At 46.6% G+C, this 27,969-nt stretch overlaps 1 protein-coding gene across 1 annotated transcript; it reads right to left on the reverse strand.

Moving 5' to 3' along the window:
• Positions 168-27,969, reverse strand: LOC102188768 (protein FAM151A). The gene is made up of 8 exons (XM_018046500.1): positions 27,852-27,969; positions 25,346-25,492; positions 6,465-6,617; positions 5,328-5,487; positions 3,355-3,579; positions 2,325-2,464; positions 1,315-1,458; positions 168-918 (listed from the first exon to the last, which is right to left on the reverse strand). Exons 1-8 carry the CDS (start codon positions 27,967-27,969, stop codon positions 245-247), a joined length of 1,761 nt encoding a protein of 586 aa, XP_017901989.1. The 3' UTR covers positions 168-244.

Below are 27,969 nucleotides of genomic sequence, written 5' to 3' on the forward strand. Positions count from 1 at the left end.
ATGTGACCGGCCTCTCCTCCGAGTTCTACACCACCTTCAAGGCTTGTGAACAGTTCCTCTTGGACAACCGGAACGACCTGGCCCCCAGCCTCCAGACCCTCTAAGCATCGTCCCTGGCCACCTGACGTCCACTCCCACTCCATCCTGCCCCAAGGACATGCGTGCAGTGCACTGAGGAAGCAGAGGCATTTATTCCTTCCTGCCGCCCCGTGGGAAGCTGGGGTCCACCAGGCCACCTGGGTGCTCAGTGTGTGCCAACATCCGCCAGCAAGTCTTGGCGGTAGCTCTGGGGTAGCCTGTAGTAGACTCGGGTCTTCTTCACGGCCCTGGCTGCCAGCAGCACTGCCCGCACAGACGCATAGAGGCCCCGGCCAGGGCTGTGTTCCACCGTGACCGTGGCCCGGGGAGAAGCTTCCAGCAGCCGGGCCACGACTCCAGCGGGGCTCTGGCCCAGAGGCCCAGCCTGCAGCTGGAAGGACACGGGTTGCCAGAGGCCCTGGCACAGCTCCAGCATGTCTGTGACCAGCTGTTCCCTGTAGCCACTGCCCAGCACTTCCTCGGGCCAGCCTGGTGCCACCGTCACATGGGGGAACACGTCGGCCACAGCTGTAAGCAACTCCCTGCCAGTCACGTAGCCAGGGACCCTGAAACTCCCGTGGGAGACTGTGGCACCGACCCACACAGGCCTAGACAGGCGGCCGAGGGCAGAGAGGGTGGCCAGCGTGGCCAGCGCCGGCCGCAGGGCGGTGGGCTCTGCTATGTGCACGTGGACCCCCCAGCGTCCGGGGTGCGAGGCCAGCTGCTGCAGGCAGGACTCCAGCACCAGGGCACGGCCATCTGGGGTGCGGACGATGGGCACGGGGTCCCCAGCTGCAGGCTTCTGGAGGCCCACGTCCAGCAGGATCATGCCTTCTCGGTCTGGAAGAGGCAGTGGAGGCAACAGTGTCTGGGGTTAGGGCTATCATGGGGTGTCAGAGGCCCTTGCTGAAGGTAAAGGGACAGCAGGAGGTAATGGGGTCTGTTGATTGGGTCTGGGTTCCAGGTGGAAGGGCTGCTTTGTGAATGTGCCTGGGGCTCATCAGAATGGCCCAGTGAGCCGCTAGCTCAGCTCTGAGGCCTGTGCCCGCCTCTGTTGCAGCACCATGTGACCAAAGCCTCACAAATGGTAGTCCAAAAGCCAGGAGCCCCCTACTTTTGACAACACTGCTCCCCCACCTTGCAGCCCCGTTGCTATGGTAACAGAGACCTGAGAAGCTTCCCCAAGGTAACCCTTGCAGTCGAGCTAGGAGCACAGGGGCTGCAGGCAGACCTTACCTGGGAGCTGCACTGTTGCTGTGCTTCCATTGCCCTGGATGTCAGGAACCAGCCACTCCACACTCAGACCCTCATCCCCGGGGTGCTGGAGAGCAGGGATCAGGCTGCCCCCAGTGTAGTAGCTTTGCTTCCGTGACGTATTCACTGTGGGTCAGATTGCCAAGATGAAGAGGCCACCAGTCACGGAGGCCTTCTGTACACCATGAGTCCTCTCTAAGCCTCACAGCAAAGTTCCAGGGAGCTGGAGTTCCCTGTTTTGTAGATGACGGGTGACTTGCCCAAGGTCCTACAGCCAGTGGGCAGGGTTGCTGGGATTGGAGCCTGATGGAGCCAAGTCAGTCGGGCCCCAAAGCTGGTATTCCTCCCCCTCACCTAGATGGCTCCCAGAGCAGGAATGTTGGGTCTGATGGGTCCCCTTGAGATGGCCTGATTGCAGGCTCTCCTAGGTTTGGAGTCAAGGGAACAGGGGCTTTGGAGAAAGGAATAAGCATCATTGATTAGCAGGTACAGGGGAGGAGCCGTTCTCTGAAATGCTAGAGCAACCCTCAGAGGAACTCTACTGCAAGGGTTTGGAATTTGCTGTTTCCAGTAGGAGCTGTGCCACGTTTAAGCTGAACAACTTTGTATAAATTATATAACTGTTCTGAACCTCAGTTTATCCATCTGTAAAATAGAATCCGTGCTTCACAGATCTATGGAGCTTAGCATTCCATCCCAGGGTCTGGCATACAATGTATGCTTCAAATGATTCCTTCCTCTTATCTCATGTAGGATTTTCCCTTTCCAGTGCTCCGCCCCACCTAGTCAGTGCTTTTGTGAGCAGAATCCACTCCACCATCTTTTCTTTCTCCTGGAGGAGGAAATGGCCACCCACTCCAGTACTCTTGCCTGGAAAATCCCATGGCCAGAGGAGCCTGGTGGTCAACAGTCCATGGGATCGCAAAGAGTCAGACGCAACTGAGCATGGATACACATACACCCTTTCCCACCCTCCGCAGACCCCTCCCTACTGGCGAGCTGCTTGAACTGAGACAGGAAAGGCTCAAAGATGTCATAGTAGACTTGGTGGGTGGCGGTGTTGTCCCGGATGTAGAGGAGGTCGTCCACTGACACAGGGTCCGAGGCCGACTGCCACATCGTGAGGGTGTACCTGGGGTCCAGAGAGTCAGCTCAGGGCCTGTCTGCACCCAGCAGCCCTCAGCCCCTCTCCCATGCTCAGAAGTTAACCTGAGCTGGGGGCGGGGGGTGTCGGGCACTACCCCCTTCCTGGGGGCAGAAGAAGCTGCAGAGGCCTTGGGTAACTGAGAGCAGAGGCTAAGAAGCAGGAGAGAAGGACTGGCCCGCCCTCCACTTGGAGTGTGTGTCTGCGGGTCCTCTCTCAGGAAAGAGACAGACAGAGAGATGGGCATGGAGCTGGGAGTGGTGGGGGCGGATCAGAGGCCAGGCATGAAGAGGAAAGGGGGTGGTCTCCAGCAGGGAAAGTCTGAGGAAGGTGGAGCTGGGCAGCTGGGGCAGTACAGAGCTGGGGGGAGGGTGGGCTTCCTCAACCCCACAGGGCTATTTAGGGGCAGAGGCTATAGGTGCGGTCTGTACACCCTCAGGGAACAGGTGGTTCCCAGGGGAGGAGGCTGCGGGAGGCAAATTGAGTCTCAATATAAACTCTTACGGAACTTCCCTGGTGTTCCAGTGGGTAAGGCTGTGCTTCCATTGCAGGGGATGCCTGTTTATCCCTGGTTGGGGAACCAAGATCACGCACGCTGTGCAGTGTGGTCCAAAATAAATAAACAGATAATAATAATAATAATAATAAAGCAACACTTGCCAATGGACAGGCTGCCTCAGGTATAGTGACCTGCCTGTCCCAGAGGTGCACAAGCAGAAAGCAGGGATATTATAGAGGATGTGAGCACCAGCAGAGGTTGGGCCAGATGATCATGAAGACCCTTCTAACCATCAGCGTCTGGGATCTTGTTGGGGCATCAGGACTGGGAGTGGGTTTGGAGGGAGTGGGGGCCGTGGCAGGGGCCTGGGCATTCCCACCTGTCAGATTGGGCCAGCAGCCAGCTGAAGTGGGGCCAGGCGGCCCTCGCCATGACGGCCAGCACGGGGAAGGTCACCTTCTGGGGCAGTGCTCCCACCAGCTCCTGCATCTTCTCCACCATGGCCCGTGTGTACGTCACGTTTGGGAAAAGGGGCAGGTAGAAGGTGGTCCAGCCTGGAGACAGGGTTGCCTCAGGATACTTCTCCTGGACCAAGGCCAGGAACCTGCAGAGAATCAGAGATGCTGGGCTTTTAGAGCCCCTTCCTCATCTCCTGGGTTCCCATCAGAGTGCTCAGAAGAGGCAGGATCTATCGCCTCTAGATGTTAGAGCACAGTCCTGAAGAACAGGATGGCTTACGAGTTGCTCAAAGTCCCATGATAGAAGATGGACTTTGAAGCTAGGGAGGCCTGGATTTCAGTCCTGACTTTATGACCTTGGGCAGTTCACCCAACCTCTTTGATTCTTAAAAATGGCATTCTTTCAGGCAGGACAGGACTTCTCAAACATCCTCATGTGGATGTGGAGATGCAATTCAAAGCCCTGGGTGTAGGATCTGGGCTCTATCAGCTGTGAGAGCCTCTGAACTTTCAGATATTATTTAAAAATTTCATTCAGATTTTGAATTCTTACAAATATTAATAGGCAAATAATGTTACTCTCTCCCCTTCTCCAGATTATAGAGTAACCTCACTACAAGAATATCAACTATTTTTTAATCTTGGGCCACTGCCTACAGTTTCAAACTGCTGCTTACCAAATGCACCTCAGTTTGAGACTTGATAAATATTGGATAGATGGATTGTTAGCTGACTGGTTGGAAAGATGGTTTGATGGATGGATGGGTGAATGGATGAATGGAGATGGACAGTAAAGAGCTGGAGGTTAGAGTCAGAAAGACCTAGCTTTGTATGTTTGCTCTGCCAATGATTAGACTTAAGCAGGTCATTTAACCTCAATAAGATATGCTATATTACTAAAATGAAAATAATAGTACCTACCTCATTCTCATTCTAAGAGTTAAATGGTACTCTACAACTAGACTACTTAAACCAGTGTGTGTGACAGATAATAAACATTCAACAGACTGAGCCTCAATTATTGTCACCTTTCTTATCTGCAAAATGGTAAGAAAAAATGCTCCTAACCTGGCATTTCTATGGGAAGATGAACTCAGATATATTCTCTCCTTTCATGTGGCCCTCTGTAAACCTGAGGGCACCATGCAGCTGGTGCTACCTAAGTGCTGTTGTTGGCAGTGCTGGGACCTGGGGGTTGTTTGTGGGGTGGGCAGGGGAGGCTGGGGAAGGAGTTAGTGCTTTACAGACTTTTCTAGCAGGCCAGGGGTTGCCCCGGTCACTGTTTGCTGTCCAGGAATAAACACTCTGTTGCTGCTGCTGCTAAGTTGCTTCAGTCGTGTCTGACTCTGTGTGACCCCATAGACGGCAGCCCACCAGGCTCCCCTGCCCCTGGGATTCTCCAGGCAAGAATGCTGGAGCAGGTTGCCATTTCCTTCTCCAGTGCATGAAAGTGAAAGTGAAGTCACTCAGTTGTGTTTGACTGTTAGCGACCCCATGGACTGCAGCCCACCAGGCTCCTCCATCCATGGGATTTTCCAGGCAAGAGTACTGGAGTGGGGTGCCATCGCCTTCTCCGAATAAACTCTCTAGTAGGGCACAAATCCATAATCTGACAGTGAGAGCTCAGTGAAATCAAGATTGTTAGGAGAAAGTGTGAGGGAGGGTCCTCAGCAGCCTTGGACGTCAGGGAAGTTTCTGGGGCAGGTAATGGCTGGTTCACCAGGAAATGGTGGAAGAGCATTCAAGGCAGAGGGAACAGGATGTGTGAAGGCTCAGAGGTCAGACGACCTGGTGAGGCTGGAGGAAAACTCAGCAAAGGTCCCCTGAGCACCTGCTGTAGCAGATGTTGAAGGAAACAGACTGGACAAGCTGGCGCAGAGAGGCAAACACTCACTGTGTGGCATTGACCTCTATTGAGATGCCCACATTGGGACCCCTCTGGATGTCAGCATTGATCCACACAGGCCTTCGAACTTTCCCCTCCTCTGTCAGCCGCCGAAGGAGGTCCAGGGAGGGGCCCACAGCCTTGATGGTCTTGAAGTCTAGTTTGATGCCTGTGGGGAGAGGGCCAAGGGCTTGGGAAATTGGTCCCTTGTGCTCAAGGAAGAAGGAAACAGAAGACGTGACTTCCTGGGACAGAGAGAGCAGGTATGCTGTGTGTCGGGTGGGAGGGAAGACAGGGACGGAATTCTGGGTGGGTGTGAAGAAGGCTTCAAACAGGCGGAGCTCTGCTGGAGAGAAAGACTTGCCCGTGTAGGAGTGTTCTTCCATCCCTCATCCCGAAGGGGAAGAAGCAAATGATGGCTAAGGGCTTGGGACTTGGGGCTGGTGCAGGTATTGTCAAGAATCTGATGAAAAGGGACTGTGACTCTTGGACAGGCAGGCTCAGAGGGTCCTAAGCCACCCAAGCCTGAATAGCACAGAGTCAGGCTGAAGAATTAGAGAAGAATTTAGAAAGCCAGACCAAGGGGATTATAATATGTTGACAGCGTAGGGAGCCATGGAGGGTTAAAGCAGGGGAGTGACTTGACGGTTGGCATTTTGGAAAGCTCACCTAGGTAGGGGCTAAGTTTGGAGGCAGGAAGCCAGTGAGGAAGGAGGTCCAAGAGAAAAATGATGTGAGTGGGACTGGATCAGGGGAAGGCTTCAGAGTTAGAATTAGTGGATGCAGCAGCTGAGTAGATGCAGGGAATGAGGGAGAGGCATTAGGGTGATGCCTGGATTCTGTTGGTAACAGGCAAAGAGACAGGAGAGGGGAAGGTGAAACTGGCTTTGAGCATGTTGTATCCAGTTCCGTGGATTCAGGGGGCCTGAATGCTCATGTCTGGCCCTTTGCAGCTTACCCTGCACATTTACATCCCTCGTTTCACCCATCTTCCCTGAGCCCAGGCCTCTAGAGTGGTCTGGAAAGCTAAGGCAAGAGCAACTCCTGACAGTCATTGGACTTGTCTCCTAGTAGAGGGACCCCTGCCCATGTGGCCTGAGGACCAGAGGGGTGGGCGGCTGGGGAGGGGCTGAGAGAAGTCCTTACCCTTCTGGGAAGAGGCCAGCACAGCCTCCAGCCACTGCTCTAGGGTGTTGTCGCTGTAGATGGCTGGGGGGTGCGCCATGATGGGGACTCCCGTCTCGTTGACTGTGCCCAGCCCTTCTACTGTGATGTCTGCCTCCAGGACCATGACATCGCCTGTTCCATTGGACAGAGAAACTTTTTAAAGCAATTTTTCTCATCATCAAAGTATTACACACTTATAGAATATTTGAAAAATACAGAAAAGCAGAAAGGGAAATATTCACCCACATTTCCATCATAGTTCACTTTTTGATGTATTTTCTTCCATTTTTATCTATGTATAGTTTTTCCACAGTTGAGACCACTCAGCATTTATAGTTTTAGTCTTTTTCTTTCAATTTTGACACACTTTCACAATCTTTTCATGAAAAAGAAAAAAGCTGCAAAAGCCCTGATTGAGAGCAGTCACCCTGTCCTAGTCAGCCACTCCTCTGCCGTTCCTGAGACTCTTACATTTTTAGGAAGCCTCAGTGGTCTCTGAATTTTTGTTACTAACAGATAATGATGTATATTTTATTCTGACTTTCTGGGTATTTTTTACCATGACTTGAGGAATCTGAGTCAGGGCCATGCTGAATCTTTTTTTAAAAATATTAATTAGTTTTGGTTGCGCTGGATCTTCATTGCTGGGGGCGGGCTTTCTCTAGTTGTGGAAAGCAGGGGCTACTCTTCACTGCGGTGCACGGGTTTCTTCCTGCAGGGCCCCTCTTGTAGAGCACAAGCTCTAGATGCATGGGCTTCAGGCGTTCCAGCGCGTGTTCCAGCGCGCAGGCTCAGTGCGGTGCATCAGCCTAGTTCCGAACTGGGGATGGAACCCATGTCCCCTGCATTGGCAGGTAGATTCTTTTTTTTTTTTTTAAGGGTTTATTTTTTATTTTTTCTTTTTTTAAAATTTTTATTTTTACTTTATTTTACTTTACAATACTGTATTGGTTTTGCCATACATTGACATGAATCTGCCACGGGTGTACATGAGCTCCCAATCCCGAACCCCCCTCCCACCTCCCACCCCATATCATCTCTCTGGACCATCCTGGTGCACCAGCCCCAAGCATCCTGTATCCTGTATCGAACATAGACTGGCGATTCGTTTCTTACGTGATAGTATACATGTTTCAGTGCCATTCTCCCAAATCATGCCACCCTCTCCCTCTCCCTAGCAGGTAGATTCTTAATCGCTGTATCACCAGGGAAGTCTGCAGGGTCATATTTAGAGCCCACATTATCAAAGTACTGTTAGAAAAATTCATCTAACTCATATTCCTGCCAGAAGTACATAAGTTGGTCCATCTCCAGGCACCCATAAAGCACTGAGAATTGTTATTTTTGTCTTTTAAATGTACGCAGTTAATGCCTCCAGTGGCTGTGTGATGCCTGTTGGGAGAGTTCAGGCCAGAAGGAGTCAAGGACTTTGAATGAGAAGCAGACTGGGAAGAGCAGGCCAGGCTCTCTGATGAGTGAGTGGAGTGGAGGGTGGGTGGGGTCGCTATGAGCTCCTGCGCCATCGAAGACAGTTGGCATCAGAGGGGTCTCTTCTGTTTTACGCTTGCAGCCCTGCTCCCCTCCAAGTCCATTTAGCATATAGCTGCTAGAGTGATGGTTCCATATACCCGATCCTGTCACTTCTGTTAAAAAATCAAAACTCTGAGAATCCAATCCAAATGCTTCCCCATAGTCTGTGAGGTCCTGTAGGACCAGGCCTGGTAAACTGCCATCTCACCTCGAGTCCCTCTCTCCCTCAATATCTAGCTTCCATCCACTCCTGTTTCTCCAACATCAGTGTGCACACAAACCACCCAGGAACTGTTCAAATGCAAGCTCTGCTCAGGAGATCTGGGGTGGGGCCCAAGACACCTACCAAGCTCCTCAGTGATGCCCAGACTGCTGGTTCACAGACCGCACTTTGAGCCTCGAAGCTCAAATATCTTGTCTCCCATCTCTGGGCTCCTACACCTGGCTGTTGCCATGGCAACACTCTTCTCTCCACAGTTTTACTAGGCCACCTCCAACTCATTTGTGGGTGTTGGCTTAAAATATCAAGGAGGCCATCCCTAAACCACACACTCAGTCAAAGTCAGGCTGACAGCTTATCCTTTGAGCGCACAGCCCCCATGTAACTACTCATATAGCACCATCCTTCCTGAGCCTGAGGGCTAGGAGCAGGCTCCAGATCTATGGTGCCCATCACTGGGATTTCCGGTGCCAAGATGGTACCAGGCCTAACAAAGGAGCTTCAGAAATGTTTGTTGGATGGTAAAAGACTGGATAAATGAACGATAGAAAAAGCTGAGATCAGGGACCTCCCTGGTGGTCCAGTGGCTAAGACTTTGTCTTCTCAGTGCAGATGGCATAGGTTTGGTTCCTGGTCAAGGAACTAAGATTGCACAGGTCTCACAGTGCAGCCAAAAGAGAAAAAAGTTAAGTTCAACCAGCCCAGGTCCAGAAAAGTAAAAGAGCTTGCACACAGTTGCAGAGAATTTTTGTAAATTTCTCTGAAGCTTAGGTGTCTGGATTTCCAGAAGCGAGAGGATGCTGAGTGCCAGGCTGTCCCCAGCACTGTTTCAGGTACTTTGCACTGTCCCATTTCATCCTCATATCTCTGGCCCAGTGCTCCAGAATCCTTGGTGTCCTCACTGACAAGCTGGGGATGAATCTCTCTGGCCTTTAACTACAGCACATGGACATAAATTATGTTGTATTAAAAAAATAAAAATTAAAAAACAAAAACAGGTTGTAAACTGTGAAGGGCTATATGAAGTTAACTTTTATTTCTTATCTTAGCTTGGTTACCCAGGAATGCTGAGAGAGGGATCCAGAGGGGTTTGGGGCCCAGCAAGGCCCAGAGAAGTCAGGGCCCAGGTGGGTAGCTGGGCAGATAAGAGGGTAGCTAAAGAGAATGGATGCTGAGAGGTCTCCTTCCCCATCTAAAATGGGCCAAGTCCGGTCTGGGGAAGGTGGTGGTACACTGGGAGGGAGCCAGGGCTGGAACCCAGGTCTCAGTCCTGGTGAGTCTCTGAAGCTGCTGCCTTGTTTGACCTGTACCGGCTGCCTCCCTTGAGATGCTGGTAGCCCCTGAACTCAGGACCGCATCTCGCTCGTTTCGACACCTCTTCCTGAGCTGGGTGCAGAGCAGGGACCCAGCAAATGCTCAGTGAGGGGGACTAAAGATGGATGGACCTAACCTGCCTCCTTGTGATCAGCACCTGGATCCAGCTTCCTCCTGCACGGCCATTCACACCTGTTCGGGGCCTTCCAGATCCTGGCTCTGGAAGCCAACTTGGGGTGGGGGGTGCTGGGGTATGAGGGAAGAAGAGATGAGGACAGGAGCAGGTGCCTGCTTCCACAGGAGGAGCCTTGGTCGTCAGAGGTGCAGTCAGGCGCTGCTCTCCACAGGGAGCCCACAGGAAGTTCCCAGGCCCTCCCTCCCCTACCCCACACACGAGGTGCTCTACACATCACATCTGGCAGAGGGGTGCCATGGCTGAGTGTGCAGACCCTGAACCCAAGACTGCTAGTGTGCTGCTCAGCTGCTGACCTCCAACACCCCCTGGAGGAGTTCATGTGGAGTGAGGCACTCTGTGCTGCAGGGAACCTGGTGGGACAAGTCTTTGAAGTGAAAGTCGCCCAGTCATATCTGACTTTTTGTGACCCCCATGGACTAAACAGTCCATGGAATTCTTCAGGCCAGAATACTGGAGAGGGTAGTCTTTCCCTTCTCCAGGGGATCTTTCCAACCCGGGGATTGAATCCAGGTCTTCCGCATTGCAGGCGGATTCTTTACCAACTGAGCTATCAGCGAAATATTTTCAGAAACAGGTTTTATGTTCCCAATCCTTACCTATAGGGGAATTTGACATGCTTCCCTGATGGCTCAGATGGTAAAGAATCCGCCTGCAATGCAGGAGACCAGGGTTTGATCCCTGGGTAGGGTAAATCTAGAAAAGGGAATGGCAACCCGCTCCAGTACTCTTGCCTGGAGAATCCCGTGGACAGAGGAGCCTGGTGGGCTACAGTTCGTGGGGCTGCCAAGAGTAGGACACGACTGAGTGACTAACACTTTAATCACTCAGAAAAGCACTAAATCTCTTCATGATGACATCAGATCCTTGTGACTAGGAGAAAACCTCTTGTAAAGTAAACACTTGATGGCATTGAACTCTGCCTTCAACAGAATTGTATACTGACCTTCCCCACCTCTTTGGAGCAGTCTCTCAGAGCTATCTGAGGTGCTGCTTTCTGGGCTGCAGTCATTTTGCCCCAAATAAAACACCTCACAACTCTCAAGTAGTGCATCTCTTTTAGTAGACAGTTATGACGACCAACTAAGGACCCAGAGTGGATATCCCTCCTCACCTGAACTCCACGAGGAACCAGAGCCTTGGTACCAGCGGTGGCCCATCCGCCTCCTCGGGGAGTGCAGACGAATTTGGGTAAGCCTCTCCTGGTTTTCGAATCTCCTGTATTGGTTGAGATTCTGAGTTTTATGTGGTTGTGGAGCAGGTTACCTGCCCACTTCCAGTTGGAAAGATAGTGGAGAGGGCCCGGGTGAAATATCTGGGGTATACCCACTCATGATCTAGACACTGACTTGGGCTTGGTTGAAAAATACTAAGAAGTTTCCACACAGCAGAAAGATACTGGGTGGGAGACTGGCTGAAAGATGCCAGAGAATACCCGTCCAGTGAAAAGGCCCTGGGGCAGAGGGCATCGATTGAAAATAAATTGAGGAGTACCCAGGGCTCAGCTGAAAGACGCCGAGGTTGTTCCATTGTAGGGAACTGAGCAGTCTTGGCTGAGTGGTTAGGTAGGAGGCTGATCTGACACTTTCCCTCAATTAGACTGCCTTTATAGGCTTTGTCGGGGTAAACGTGAGAATATGAGAGTTTTGCTCTGAAGAAAAGGGACAAGGCTTCTACTGGGCAGCTATGGTTTTCTCAGGTAACTGAAGAATTTATGGGAGTGGTGAAGGCCTAGTCCTAGTACAGTACAGTGGTCCCGTAGGGAAACTCACCTATTAATTAAAATACTTGCTTGTCTGGGGGTCACACCTAAGAACTGGCCATTCAGAGACCTGAGCATCTTAGAGTGCTGGAGGCAGAATCTTAAGACACATGAGAGGAGCTAAAACGACTCTGAGGTGACTCCTGGAGGAGTTCAGCTCACAAGCAGCACACAGGCCCACCACACAGTTTCACTAGTGGTTTTTATCCCTGACAAATTCAGCTTAAAGTGGAAAACAGAATCTCAAACACAGAAACAGAGGGGTGTCAGAAAGCCAACCTCTGACTAACATTCCAGCCAGGTTCATGTACAATACTTATGGAGCTGGTGTTTGCAAGGACCTAGTTAATTGGGGAAATTATACTAAAAGAGTTCTCAACCTAAAATGGCCAAATTGGGGCTCTTTTGATATTCCAAAATCGGTATCTTTGTGCCCATGATTAGAAAAGGCCGGCCATACTACTTTGCTTGGTATCTGGAAGTGTACAAGAAAGGAAACCATAGAGTAACTTCTTTGCAGGAAACCAACAAGAAATTGCTTGAAACTATATCAGAACCAAAAAAGGCTGCTAACACTGACTCTGCCAGGTCACAGGTCTAGTGGGACTGGGAAGTCACATTTGGTGTTTATGCCATTTGACTTTTGATTTTTGGGCAATCACTTTGCCATCTTTTGAGGGCACTCTTACCACTTGGCTTTTGATTTCTGGGCATCCTTTTGCCTTATTATTTTATCTGGAGTGTGACTCCTGGCTGGTGAGGTTCTGGTTTGGTTTGAGCATGCAGACATCTGGTACAAACTGCTTGAACTTATATGGGAAGTGCTTCCTCTAAGGTTCTGCACTCCACCTGGGAACCCCTTGGAAAAAAATGTCAAATGACTGGTCAACCTATAGCTATGATCCAACGACAAGAAAAGTGACCTAAAAATATCAGATTTTTATTGACACAGGATAGGGAAATGGACTGAAGTTCCCTTATGTCCAGGACTTTTCTCCAATAATCAACAGCCTGGGGCTAAGCATATTAAGACCCCCCATTTCTCCAGAAGAACAATCCCTGTTGGGACCAATCTACCCTTGTTATCAGGGCCAATTTGAGCACTCAGTTCAGTTCACTTCAGTTCAGTCGCTCAGTCATGTCTGACTCTTTGCGACCCCATGAATCGCAGCACGCCAGGCCTCCCTGTCTATCACCAACTCTGGGAGTTTATCCAAACTCATGTCCATCGAGTCCGTGATGCCATCCAGCCATCTCATCCTCTGTCATCCCCTTCTCCTCCTGCCCCCAATCCCTCCCAGCATCAGGGTCTTTTCCAATGAGTCAGCTCTTCACATGAGGAGGCCAAAGTACTGGAGTTTCAGCTTCAACATCAGTCCTTCCAATGAACACTCAGGACTGATCTCCTTTAAGATGGACTGGTTGGATCTCCTTGGAATCCAAGGGACTCTCAAGAGTCTTCTCCGACACCACAGTTCAAAAGCATCAATTCTTCGGCACTCAGCTTTCTTTATAGTCCAATTCTCACATCCATACATGCCACTGGAAAAACCATAGCCTTGACTAGATGGACCTTTGTTGACAAAGTAATGTCTCTGCTTTTGAATATGCTGTCTAGGTTGATCATAACTTCCCTTCCAAGGAGTAAGCGTCTTTTAATTTCGTGGCTGCAATCACCATCTGCAGTGATTTTTGAGCCCCCCCAAAATAAAGTCTCTCACTGTTTCCACTGTTTCCCCATCTATTTGCCATGAAGTCATGGACCAGATGCCATGATCTCAGTTTTCCGAATGTTGAGCTTGAAGCCAACTTTTTCACTCTCCTCTTTCACTTTCATCAGGAGGCTCTTTAGTTCTTCTTCACTTTCTGCCATAAGGGTGGTATCACCTGCATATCTGCGGTGATTGATATTTCTCCCAGCGATCTTGATTCCAGCTTGTGCTTCTTCCAGCCCACCGTTTCTCATGATGTACTCTGCATATAATTTGAGCACTATCAGGTCTAAATTTTGGCTATAAAACTATGATCACAGAAAAACAAAGACAATTTTTGACAGTGTGGTCACAATATTCTTTAGACTCCAGAGAAAGCTTTAAAAAAAAAAATTCTCTTTAAGAATTCTTGCCCTGAAGAAATAACTCCTCCTATGCCTTGAGACCAGAGTTCTCTAGATAACTTATCTGTTATTGTTCAGTTGCTCATTAGTGTCTGACTCTTTGCAACCCCATGAACTGCAGCATGCCAGGCTTCCCTGTCCTTCACCATCTCCCGAAGCTTGCTCAAACATGTCCATTGAGTCAGTGATGCCATCCAATCATCTTGTCCTCTGTCGTCCCCCTCTCCTTCTGCCTCCAATCTTTCCTAGCATTAGGGTCTTTTCTAATGAATTGGCTCTTCACATCAGGTGGCCAAAGTTTTGGAGCTTCAGCATCAGTTCTTCCAGTGAATATTCAGAACTGATTTCCTTTAGGATTGACTGGCTTGATCTTCTTGCAGTTCAAGGAACTCTCAAGAGTCTTCTCCAACACCATAGTTCAAAAGCATCAATTCTTTGGCTCTCGACCTTGTTTATGATCCAACTCTCACATCCATGCATGACTACTGGAAAAACCATTTTTGTTGTTCATTCCCTCAGTCATGTTCAAGTCTTTGCGACCCCATGGTCCAATGCGTATTCAGGGTTGATTTCCCTTAAGATTGACTGGTTTGATCTCCTTGCTGTCCAAGGGACTCTCAGGAGTCTTTTCCAGCACCACAGTCTGAAGGCATCAATTCTTTCGCACTCTGCTTTCTTCATGGTCCAGCTCTCACAAGTGTATGTGACCACTGGAAGACCACAGCCTTGACTGTAAGAACCTTTAACAGCAGAGTAATGTCTCTGCTTTTCAATACACTGTCTAGGTTTGTCATAACTTAAAAAAAAAAAGTAAGGGCTTACAAATCAAGCAATTCTAAATAAGAGATAAATCAACCTAAAAGAATTTCAAGTTCACATGAATTGGGAAATATTCAGTATTAAATCAGTACAGTTCAGTCGCTCAATCTTTTGGACCCCAGGGACTGTAACACGCCAGGCTTCCCTGTCCATCACTAACTCCCGGAGCTTACTCAAACTCATGTCCATTGAGTCAGTGATGCCATCCAACCATCTCATCCTCTGTCATCCCCTTCTCCTCCTGGCTTCAATCCTTCCCAGCATCAATGTCTTTTCCAATGAGTCAGTTCTTCACATCAGGTGGCCAAAGTATTGGAGTTTCAGCAACAACATCAGTCCGTCCAGTGAATATTCAGGACTGATTTCCTTTAGGATTGACTCCCTGTAGTCCAAGGGACTCTCAATAGTCTTGTCCAACACCACAGTTCAGAAGCATCAATTCTTTGGCACTCAGCTTTCTTTATAGTCCAACTCTCATATCCATACATGACTATTGGAAAAAACATAGCTTTGACTAGATAGACCTTTGTTGACAAAGTAATGTTTCTGCTTTTTAATATGCTGTCTAGCTTAGTCATAGCTTTTCTTCCAAGGAGTAAGCGTCTTTTAATTTCGTGGCTGCAGTCACTGTCTGCAATGATTTTGGAGCCCCCCAAAATAAAGTCTGACACTGTTTCCACTATCTCCCCATCTATTTCCCATGGAGTGATGGGACCAGATGCCATGATCTTCGTTTTCTGAATGTTGAGCTTGAAGCCAACTTTTTCGCTCTCCTCTTTCACTTTCATCAAGAGGCTCTTTAGTTCTTCTTCACTTTCTGCCATAGGGTGGTGTCATCTGCATATCTGAGGTTATTGATATTCCTCCCAGCAATCTTGATTCCAGCTTGTGCTTCATCCAGCCCAGCATTTCACAAGATGTACTCTGCAAATGAGTTAAATAAGCAGGTAACAATATACAGCCTTGACATACTCTTTTCCCAATTTGGAACCAGTCTGTTGTTCCATGTCCAGTTCTAACTGTTGCTTCTGCATACAGATTTCTCAGGAGGCAGGTCAAGTGGCCTGGTAGTCTCATCTCTTTAAGAATTTTCCACAGTTTGTTGTGATTCACACAGTCAAAGGCTTTGGCATAGTCAATAAAGCAGAAGTAGATATTTTTCTGGAACTCTCTTGCTTTTTCCATGATCCAGCGGATGTTGGCAATTTAATCTCTGGTTCCTCTGCCTTTTCTAAATCCAACTTGAACATCTGGAAGTTCATGGTTCACGTATTGTTGAAGTCTGGCTTGGAGAATTTTGAGCATTACTTTGCTAGCGTGTGAGATGAGTGCAATTGTGTGGTAGTTTGAACATTGTTTGGCATTGCCTTTCTTTGGAATTGGAATGAAAACTGACCTTTTCCAGTCCTGTGGCCACTGCTGAGTTTTCCAAATTTGCTGGCATATCAAGTATTAAATACCTGGCATTAATGTTTGTTTGTTAATCTAACTAATATATACATGTCTAAGAGTCACTAACATTAACATTAAGCAGAGTATTTTCATTGTGTCTAGGTTTAATGTAAGTTAAGTATTATTATATCTGTTACAATTTTGTCAGCAAGGAAAATTCCTTAAGTAAAAAAACTTCTAAAGAACTTAAATGAGGTGAAATTTTAGATAAACTCTATTAAGAATAATTATGCTTTAGGAATGTCTGTCTAAAATACGCTCTAGATTAGATTGGGGTAACTTGAAATTCTAAGGGCTATACTAAACTAAGTGACAGGAGTCTATTGAATACTAGGTCATTTCCAAATAAAATAAGATTTTGAAGCATTTATCACTGAACGCTAATTTCCCCCTACAGAAAAACAAAAGAGATTTGGGACTATTAATGAATAATGTTTGGTGCTTTCCTAAAATGTTCTCTCTAAGAAAGAAAAGGTTTTTGGAAATAATCACTGGTATTTATGCTCACCAATCTACAGAATGCTAATATAAAGGTCAGTTTTTGGTTGCTTAAGGAAAGTAGGATGTGTGTTTTCAGCAAAGAAGGTATGAGGAATGGTATTGCATTTTATGAAGGGAAAAGCAAGTAGGTCTGACTTACAGGTGGCTGTTTCAGGATGGGAGAACAAAGTATTGGGTACAGAAAGTGATAAGAAGATTTGCGGAAAGCAGACCCTGAGAAAAGAATTTTGTGCATGGTTAGGACTGACTAGGTTTAAAATAAATTTAATTAAGTAGACTTTTAAATGAAGTTAAAAGTAAGCTGGTACAAAAGCTTAAATTTGGCTTTTCTCTATCTTCAGATGTTGAACTGCTTTGGTAATAGTAAGTTTCTTTATCTCTTAAATGATCTGTTCTGAAATCCTTCTCTGTAGAATAGTTATTGCTTCACAGTGACCTATAATCCTACCTGACTGAATGTTCTAAGCCTTTTTGATATTTGTTGACAAAACTTCCTAAAAGATTCTAATGAAGCACTTTTGGCTTCTAGCTAACTTTGGGATGCTTCAGAGGGCCCCTGAAACATCCCAAAGAGAAATGTTTCCCTAGATTCATATTGAATGCAGAGTCACATGGGAACTATTGTTGAGTAATAATTCTTGGGTTATATTGTGTGGTGAAAGTGAAGTCGCTCAGTGGTGTCCAACTCTTTGCGACCCTGTGGACTGTAGCCTACCAGGCTCCTCCGTCCATGGGATTCTCCAGGCAAGAATACTGGAGTGGGTTGCCATTTCCTTCTCCAGGGGAATCTTCCCAACCCAGGGATTGAACCCAGGTCTCCCGCATATTGTATGGTAAATGTTACTAATTTAGATATATTAGAAACTGTATGGGGTTCCTAAAGTTCTGATATATCTTGGTAAATGTTATCAGTCATAATTCTAGATACTATCTTAAAGTGTTGTCACAGCATTTAACCAAGTTTCGCAAAAATGCTTCCTCTTCAAGAAGATTTATAAAAAGGACTTTTGGATAAATATAAGTTTCTGAACTGGGTAAGTAATTAAGGACTCTAATGGAAAACCTGGTGACTTCACAAAGGTTAGCGAAAGGACTGAATGAACTGGCGAACATGCTAATTTTATGGTTTCTATATGAAAAATTACTGGTTTGAATCTGTGTTTTCCAGGTGTAAGAAAAACCTTCCCTTCAAACTAATTATGACAATAATTTGGTAAAATTATACTGTAGAAACAAATTGAAACATTTATCTTTTCTCTCTATCTGACCCCTCCAGAAATTGCAAACTCTGCTTCTAGTAACTTTATCAGATAAGTTAAGAAAGTTATATCGCTAACAGCTACAGAAATCTCAAGGAATTTTGGAGACCTTGAGAAGGGCGGAATCCACCTAGATCTGTTAGGTGAAAGGTGAAATCTGTGATCAGCCTTTGGTGTGACTTTCTTAGCTCTGAAAGGTTTTATTTTAAAAGTTCAGTCTGAGATGCTATAAAAGCTTTGGCAAAGAAAAAAAGCCTATGATCAATTATGGTTACATAAATCATCAGGCCAAATTTATTGACACCACACCAGGCTTAAGCAATATGTGAACCGTGAAATTCCAGATGTTCAAGCTGGTTTTAGAAAAGGCAGAGGAACCAGAGATCAAATTGCCATCATCCGATGAATCATTGATAAAGCAAGAGAGTTCCAGGAAAACATCTATTTCTGCTTCATTGACTATGCCAAAGCCTTTGACTGTGTGGATCACAATAAACTGTGGAAAATTCTGAGAGAGATGGGAATACCAGACCATCTGACCTGCCTCTTGACAAACCTATATGCAGGTCAGGAAACAACAGTTAGAACTGGACATTGAACAACAGACTGGTTCCAAATAGGAAAAGGAGTACATCAAGGCTATATATTGTCACCCTGCTTATTTAACTTATATGCAGAGTACATCATGAGAAACGCTGGGTTGGATGAAGCACAAGCTGGAATCAAGATTGCCGGGAGAAATATCAATAACCTCAGATATGCAGGTGACACCACCCTTATGGCAGAAAGTGAAGAAGAACTAAACAGCCTCCTGATGAAAGTGAAAGAGGAGAGTGACAAAGCTGGCTTCAAGCTCAATATTCAGAAAACTGAGATCATGGCATCTGGTCCCATGACTTCATGGGAAATAGATGGGGAAACAGTGGAAACAGTGAGAGACTTTATTTTGGGGGGGGGGGCTCAAAAATCACTGCAGATGGTGATTGTAGCCACGAAATTAAAAGACACTTACTCCTTGAAAGGAAAGTTATGATCAACCTAGACAGCATATTCAAAAGCAGAGACATTACTTTGTCAACAAAGGTCCATCTAGTCAAGGCTATGGTTTTTCCAATAGTCATGTATGGATATGAGAGTTGGGCTATAAAGAAAGCTGAGTGCCGAAGAATTGATGCTTTTGAACTGTGGTGTCGGAGAAGACTCTTGAGAGTCCCTTGTACTGCAAGGACATGCAACCAGTCCATCCTAAAGGAAATCAGTCCTGAGTGTTCATTGGAAGGACTGATGTTGAAGCTGAAACTCCAATACTTTGGCCTCCTCATGTGAAGAGCTGACTCATTGGAAAAGACCCGGATGCTGGGAAAGATTGAGGGCAGGAGGAGAAGAGGATGACAGAGGATGAGATGGTTTGATGGCATCATTGACTCAATGGACATGGGTTTGGGTGGACTCCAGGAGTTGGTGATGAACAGGGAGGCCTGGTGTGCTGCAGTTCATGGGGTTGCAAAGAGTCGGACGCAACTGAGCAACTGAACTGAACTGAACTGAACACCTATTTCACAAACAAACTAGTCTTAATTCGGTTATATTTGGTAAAAACAAGGTTAAATTTAGGGAGAAAAAGATGTTTCAGTGATTGTTAAATTCTAATTTGTTAATGGAGGTCTGTATCTACTAAGACACATTTCCTGGTAGTTCTTTGCTATTATGCTGTATTAATGTAAAGTTTAACTTAATTTTTAAAGGACACTCTAAATTAGTTTCTGAAGCTTATCTCAGTAATCTATCTTTGAATGAAGATCAGATGCCTCATGACCTGCGACCAAGACGAGAAAAAGACATAATTTAAGGAACTGTCTCCTACCTGGATGGAAGGACTTTTTTTCTATTCAGAGGAAGCTGCAGTGCGCTAAGATGAAAAGAAAATGACACTAGAAGTGGACAGCTTGCCCAAGATGCTGGGCTGATTCATACGATCAGTTATAATGTTTTCTTGACTTCCTATAAATCAAATGTTTTCTATCGTGGACATGATGCTATGCTAGTTTAAAACTCAATCCAACTGGTGGGTTTGTGGCCAATTACCTGTGTCTAATACTTCTGGATTACCTTGGTGGATTTTTCCCTTCAGGGCTCTGACTGGATAGCCCCTAGCAAATTTATTTTAGAAAATAATTTAGTCCCGTTCTATCTATTCAGGATATTACTATATGGGATCCTCTCACCTGGCCAATTAATAATACCCGCTCTGACCCTGGCCATAGATTTAAGTTTTCTCTTAGGGTCACTCAAACTCCAATTAGAATGGCAAGCTAAGTCTCAATTAAAAATTGTAACCTCTTGTCTACTAAAAGGAAAACTCGCACAATTATGGGATGGATCTATATGGTCAACACCAAGCTATGGTCCCTTAAGTTTAAAAGCTCCTCTAAGAATAACCAACCTACTAATATCATGAAACTAGGCTGGGTGCCTTATGAATTATGCCTACTGTTACCCTTAGAGAGAGTGACTGATATGGAACTCGGTGGCTTTGTGGTTTTAATGAATGGCTTTGGCATCTGGAATGGATAGGAAGGTGTAGCCTGGGATTACCATGAACGCAAGGTCGTATACATAACAAATTAGAGGTAACCAAGCCAGTCTAACATTGATGTAAGCTCAATGAGTCAAGACATCTGTATTCTACTGGTATGATCATTTAGCAGCTATTTTTCATGACTTCAGTGGGATTGGAGGGTGTAATTGATCATATTGAAGCCTTAACAACTTTCACTCAACAAACTTCAAATGGTAGTAACCAGACTATTAGCCTATTGAACTCTGAGGTCTCAATGATGAGAAAGGTGGTACTACAAAACCCTCAGCTGTTGACATCATTACAGCATCTCAGGGAGGTACCTGTGCCATAATTCAAACTGAATGCTGTGTTTTCATACCTGATGAATCTTTTAATGTAACACATTTGATGAACCACATGAAAAATCAGATTTCTGCCTTAAGTGATCCATTCCCTATTCTTGACGATCTTTTAAAAAACTGGTTTGGGGAAAAAAAAAAAAAAAACTGGTGCAGGAGGCTCATGGCTGAAATATTTATTTATAATTCTGCTAATGTTGTTAGTTGTATTATTTGCATTTTGCCTGTTTCACAAGATTATTGTTTCTTGTATTACCAAGTGTATGACTGAGTGTCCAACGAAAATAAGGTTGATTAAACTTGAAGCAGTTGATCAAATGTGTAGCTTGATGTGTGATCAATGATTATAATAGTGTAACTCTAGATATGGGAAGATGCAACGAGAGGGAATGTTACTTTTTTGGACCGTAACTAGAAGACAGGTGTCCAGAGATCTTTGACTATTAGGACCTAGTCCAGTAATAGCGCATTGAGTGGCCTATCAACAAAAACCTTCAGAACCGGGAATGAGCCTTCCTAGCAATATGGGACAAAACGGTCGTGAAATGCCTTCCCAAGTTTCCTCAGTCAGTAAAGAATCTGCCTGCAATGCAGGAGATCTGGGTTCGATCCCTGGGTCAGGAAGATCCCCTGGAGAAGGAAATGGCAACCCACTCAGTATTCTTGCCTACAGAATCCCATGGACAGAGGAGAGGAGCCTAGCAGGCTACAGTCCATGGGGTTGCAAGAGTTGGACACGACTTGTGAGGAAACCACCACCAAGTATGGCTGGTTTATGGCCACAAGGGGGCACTGTCAACTCTAAATCAGCACTTGCCAAGAGCATTGCCGCTGACTGAACACCAAGGGCATCTGCCCTGTTTCTGGGGAGATTGAATCCGGTGCTGCTGCAGCTGGTGACCCTTCAACAGCCGCTGAGGGAGTGCAGGGTGGAGTGAGCTACTCTGTGCTCCTGGGAACCTGGTTTGACAGGTCTTTAGATAGGTGGGTATTTTCCCTTTCATCTCCTCATATCTATAAAAGCACTAAATCCCTTCATGATGACATCAGATCCTTGTGACTAGGAGAAAACCTCTTGTAAAGAAAGCATTTGGTTGCACTGAACTCCCCCTTCACCAAAATCTTTTATGTTGACCTTCCCCTACTACCTGTTTGGAGCAGTCCCTCGGAGCTATATGAGGTGATGCCTCCAGGCGGCAGTCCTGATTTTGCCTCAGATGAAACTTAACTCGTAACTCTTAGGTTGTGCTGAACTGAACTGATCCTTATCTGCTGCCCCAGGACTTACCTGAGATGAGCCTGGGGCTAGCAGAGCCTCTTTGCCTTACCTCAGGCCTTATCTCCCAGATAAGAGTCCTCACTCTTGCCAGGGAATTCTCTCATCTCCTTATCACTGAAATCTGACCATTAGCCTTCCAATCCTGTTCAGTTCAGTTCAGTTGCTCAGTCATGTCTCACTCTTTGCGACCCCATGAATTGCAGCACGCCAGGCCTCCCTGTCCATCACCAACTCCCGGGGTTCACCCAAACTCATGTCCATCGAGTTGGTGATGCCATCCAATCTTCTCATCCTCTGTTGTCCCCTTCTCCTCCTGCCCCTAATCCCTCCAAACATCAGAGTCTTTTCCAATGAGTCAACTCTTTGCATGAGGTGGCCAAAGTACTGGAGTTTCAGCTTTAGCATCATTCTTTCCAAAGAAATCCCAGGGCTGATCTCCTTCAGAATGGACTGGTTGGATCTCCTTGCAGTCCAAGGGACTCTCAAGAGTCTTCTCCAACACCACAGTTCAAAAGCATCAATTCTTCGGCGCTCAGCCTTCTTCACAGTCCAACTCTCACATCCATACATGACTACTGGAAAAACCATAGCATTGACTAGGTGGACCTTAGTCAGCAAAGTAGTATCTCTGCTTTTGAATATGCTATGTAGGTTGATCATAACTTTTCTTCCAAGGAGTAAGCGTCTTTTAATTTCATGTCTGCAGTCACCATCTGCAGTGATTTTGGAGCTCCCCAAAATAAAGTGTGACACTGTTTCCACTGTTTCCCCATCTATTTGCCATGAAGTGATGGGACCAGATGCCATGATCTTCATTTTCTGAATGTTGAGCTTTAAGCCAGCTTTGTCACTCTCCTCTTTCACTTTCATCAAGAGGCTTTTTAGTTCTTCTTTACTTTCTGCCATAGGGTGGCGTCATCTGCATATCTGAGGTTATTGATATTTCTCCCGGCAATCTTGATTCCAGCTTGTGTTTCCTCTAGTCCAGCGTTTCTCATGATGTACTCTGCATAGAAGTTAAATAAGCAGGGTGACAATATACAGCCTTGACATACTCCTTTTCCTATTTGGAACCAGTGTGTTGTTCCATGTCCAGTTCTAACTGTTGCTTCCTGACCTGTATACAGATTTCTCAAGAGGCAGGTCAGGTGGTCTGGTAGTCCCATCTCTTTCAGAATTTTCCACAGTTGATTGTGATTCACACAGTGAAAGGCTTTGGCATAGCAATAAAGCAGAAATAGATGTTTTTCTGGAACTCTCTTGCTTTTTCCATGATCCATCGGATGTTGGCAATTTGATCTCTGGTTCCTCTGCCTTTTCTAAAACCAGCTTGAACATCAGGAAGTTCACGGTTCACATATTGCTGAAGTCATTACTTTAGTAGCATGTGAGATGAGTACAATTGTGTGGTAGTTTGAGCATTCTTTGGCATTGCCTTTCTTTGGGATTGGAATGAAAACTGACCTTTTCCAGTCCTGTGGCCACTGCTGAGTTTTCCAAATTTGCTGGCATGTTGAGTGCAGCACTTTCACAGCATCATCTTTCAGGATTTGAAATAGCTCTACTGGAATTCCATCACCTCCACTAGCTTTGTTCGTAGTGATGCTTTCTAAGGCCCACTTGACTTCACATTCCAGGATGTCTGGCTCTAGATGAGTGATCACACCATCGTGATTATCCGGGTCATGAAGATCTTTTTTTGTACAGTTCTTCTGTGTATTCTTGCCACCTCTTCTTAATATCTTCTGCTCCTGTTAGGTCCATACCATTTCTGTCCTTTATTGAGCCCATCTTTGCATGAAATGTTCCCTTGGTATCTCTAATTTTCTTGAAGAGATCTCTAGTCTTTCTTTCTCATTCTGTTGTTTTCCTCTATTTCTTTGCATTGATCGCTGAAGCAGGCTTTCTTATCTCTTCTTGCTCTTCTTTGGAACTCTGCATTCTGATGCTTATATCTTTCCTTTTCTCCTTTGCTTTTCACCTCTCTTCTTTTCACAGCTATTTGTAAGGCCTCCCCAGACAGCCATTTTGCTTTTTTGCATTTCTTTTCCATGGGGATGGTCTTGATCACTGTCTCCTGTACAATGTCACAAACCTCATTGCATAGTTCATCAGGCACTGTATCTATCAGATCTAGGCCCTTAAATCTATTTCTCACTTCTGACTCCACCCAGCCTGTGATGCCCTCCCTTTTGCTGATCACCAAGCCTGCCTCCTCCAGGAAGTCTATCTAAGGACTCATTCATTCATTCAGCATCCTTTCCCAGTCACTTACTCCCAGGTCTTGGTGACTCTTAAGGAGGTAAGAGTCAGAGGCCTTGAGCCTGGGTCTTATTCTGCTTTAGACCTACTGTGTGACCGTGGACAAGACCCTCTTCCACTCAGAATCTCACTTTTCTAAAAATAGAGCAGTGGTTCTCAAGGTGTGATCTCAGGGTCAGCAACATCAGTGCCACCTGGAAACTTACCAGCAATGCAAATTCTCAGGCCCCACCCCAGAGCCACCAAATCTGAATCTCTCTTCTGAAGCATGCTCAGACTGGGGACTCTTCTTTTCATCTCAAATAGTCACTGCTTTAGAATTAACAAGCACGTTCTTGAACATGATTTAACGAGCTTTCCCACAGTGCTGAAAAAGTGGTCTCCCCTGTTGAACTGGGCCAGGCATAGTGCAGTGATTCAGAGTATGGGGGTTCTGATGCTGGCTTCTCATTGTTACTGTTTAGTCGCTAAGGCATATCTGACTCTTGCTACTCCATGGGCTGTAGCCCACCAGGCTCTTCTGTCTATGGGACTTCCTAGGCAAGAATACTGGAGTGGCTTGCCATTTCCTTGTCCAGGGGATCTTCCCAACCCAGGGATCAAACCTGCGTCTCTTGCACTGGCAGGTGGATTCTTTACCACTGAACCACCATGGAACCCCACAATATTGGCTTAGCCACTTTCAAACAGTGTGACTTTAGTGTGAATTTCGGTTAAGTCACTTAACTTTTCTGAGCCCCCATTTTTCTTCTGTGGGATGGCACCCACAAAATGGGCTGCTTGTGGTACCAGGAGCCCTAACATAACTGAGTGTGTGTGTCCCCACGGGGAGTGTGGCCGACGGGCTGTCATCATCATTGCGGATCGGAGGCTCAGGAGTTATATTAAGACAATTTGCTTAGAGATTTTTACACTTGTTTTGGTAGTGCTATACTTCAAACATATCTCTGGTTCCTCAGATTTGAGAGCAAAAGCCTCCTTAGCAGGCAAGCTGTCTCCTGGCAAGGCCTGGGAGGGAGAGCAGGATGTGACCTTGGACAAAAACATCTCCCTACAACCTGAGCCAGTCACATAACCAGTGAGCCCTCACTTTCTCAAGTGGATGATGGCAAGAACGCGGCCATACCCATCCTAATGCTACCTCACAGGTAATGCTATCTTAGCCCTGTCTCCACCCTCCCTCCATCTTCTCCACCTCTGCCCCAGCCTGCCCCATCCTGGCAACTGGACTTACTGCTGAGGGCTGCCTTCATCTGCTCCTTGCTGTTGGCACGGTGGTACCAGGTGACCAGCAGGCCATCCCTTTGGCTGATCTGACCCAAACTTAGCAGGTAGTCCAGCATGTCTGCATCAGAGCGGCAGGTCCCATCTTGTTCACAGCCTGGAATCAAGGCCAAGGAGGCTGTTAGCATCAGTTCTTGCCCAAGCCCAAGAATCTTGTCTGTATATCCTACTAACCCTCTCTGGGCCCCAGGGCCATGTCCAGCCTGCCATCTAGCATAGACAGTGGACCCCAGAGTCATCAGTGCTGTGAGAGAAACATGTGGGGTCCTGAGCACAAGGATGCTCTGGACCAGCCTGGGGACCTTGGAAAGTTCATTGATAAGGGAACATTTAAGGGAGACCTAGAAAGATGGGTGTGTAAATTTAACCAAAAGGGGACTAGGTTATTACAGACAGAAAGAAAAGTATAAGCAAAGGTATGGCCATAGGAAATGTGTGGTTGCATAAAAGAATGGCCATTGCTTTGGTACAGACACAGAGAAATGAGATAGGACAAGATTGGAAAAGAAGATTCCAACTGTAATCCAGAGGATTACAACTGGATCACAGGCCATTTGTGATCCAGTTGTAAATGACCCTCAGTTCAGTCAGTCACTCAGTCATGTTTGACTCTTTGAGACCTCATGGACTGCAGCATGCCAGGCTTCCTTGTCCATCACCAACTCTGGGAACTTGCTCAAATTCGACCGTTGAGTTGGTGATGCCATCCAACCATCTCATGCTCTGTCGTCCCCTTTTCCTCCTACCTTCAATCTTTCCCAGCATCAGGGTCTTTTCAAATGAGTCAGTTCTTCACATCAGGTGGCCAAAGTATTGGAGCTTTAGGATTGACTGGTTTGATCTCCTTGCAATCCAAGGGACTCTCAAGAATCTTCTCCAACACCACAGCTCAAAAGCGTCAATTCTTCTGTGCTCAGCTTTCTCTATAGTCCAACTCTCACATCCATACATGACTACTGGAAAAACCATAACATTGGCTAGATGGACATTTGTTGGCAAAGTAATGTCTCTGCTTTTTAATATGCTGTTTAGGTTGGTCATTTCTTTTCTTCTAAGGAGCAAGCATTTTTTAATTTTATGGCTGCAGTCACCATCTGCAGTGATTTTGGAGCCCCCCCAAATAAAGTCAGCCACTGTTTCCACTATTTCCCCACCTATTTGCCATGAAGTGATGGGACCAGATGCCATGATCTTAGTTTTCTGAATGTTGAATTTTAAGCCAATTCTTTCACTCTCCATTTTCACTTTCATCAAGAGGCTCCTTAGTTCTTCTCTTTCTGCCATAAGGGTGGTGTCGTCTATGTGTCTGAGGTTACTGATATTTCTCCCAGTAGTCTTGATTCCAGCTTGTGCTTCATCCAGCCTGGCATTTCACAAGATATACTCTGCATATAAATTAAATAAGCACAGTGTATGTAAGACAACATACAGCCTTGATGTACTCCTTTCCTGATTTGGAACCAGTCTGTTTGTTTTTCCATGTCCAGTTCTAACTGTTGCTTCTTGACCTGCATACAGATTTCTCAGGAGGCAGATAAGGTGGTCTGGTATTCCCTGAGTTCCAGCAAAAAAAAGTGTGGGGTATGTGCTGGAGATGGCAAGCAAGGTTGTTTAGAAAGTGCTCCTCAGTGGCAGGGCAAGCATGGATTGGTGAGAGCAGGCTGGTGGCAGAGACTGTGTGGGAAGGGGCTGGCTGAGGCAGGGGTCCAGCAGGAGAGGGGGAGCTGAGAGGTTAGGGTGAGCAGGGAATGGAGATAGAGGATGGGAAGGAAGAAGCCTCGAGGCACAGGACTGAAGATACAGGCATGAGGCAGGAGAGGAGGCTGCCCCCAAGTCCCCATGTGGATGGAAGGCCCTTCATCAGGAGAAGGTGCAGGGGTATGAGGGTAAGTTCAGCTCAGTCTGCTGAGTGTGATGCCTGCATGACACTCCAATAAGAAGTGTTCATCCAGGAGCATGGAAGGATAGCTGAAGCCTGGTAAAGAGGAAGGGAAACAAAGCCAATGAGACTGTTTATTGGAGATCAAATCTTGGTGGGCAAGTAGAGCTGTGAATGGAGGAGAAGTCAATCCTGAAGGAAACCAGCCTTAAATACTCATTGGAAGGACTCATGATGAAGCTGAAACTCCAATATTTTGGCCACCTGATGAGAAGAGCTGACTCACTAGAAAAGACTCTGATGTTGGGAAAGGTTGAGGGCAGGCGGAAAAGGGGGCAACAGAGGATGAGACGGTTGGATGGCATCACCGACTCAATGGACATGGTGATGGTGAAGGACAGGAAAGCGTGGCGTGCTACAGTCCATGGGTCACAAAGAGTTGGACATGATTTAGCAGCTGAACAACAACAGGGAGGAGACAGAGGCCATCAGGTCTGTCGATGGGGACAGAACCTTATGGGGGCAAAGAGTGAGGGATGGAGGAAGCCAAGCAGATGGCATGACGGGGTGCTCCTACCTGGCAAGCTGGTGTGCTTCTGCAGGGAGAAGCCCAGGACCATTGAGATGGCGAATATCACAGCCGCACTGACACCACCGACAATAGCCCACTTCCAGCACCCCTTCTTGTTGGCCAT

Source organism: Capra hircus, chromosome 3, assembly GCF_001704415.2.
Source record: "Capra hircus breed San Clemente chromosome 3, ASM170441v1, whole genome shotgun sequence".
NCBI classification, from domain to species: Eukaryota; Metazoa; Chordata; class Mammalia; order Artiodactyla; family Bovidae; genus Capra; species Capra hircus.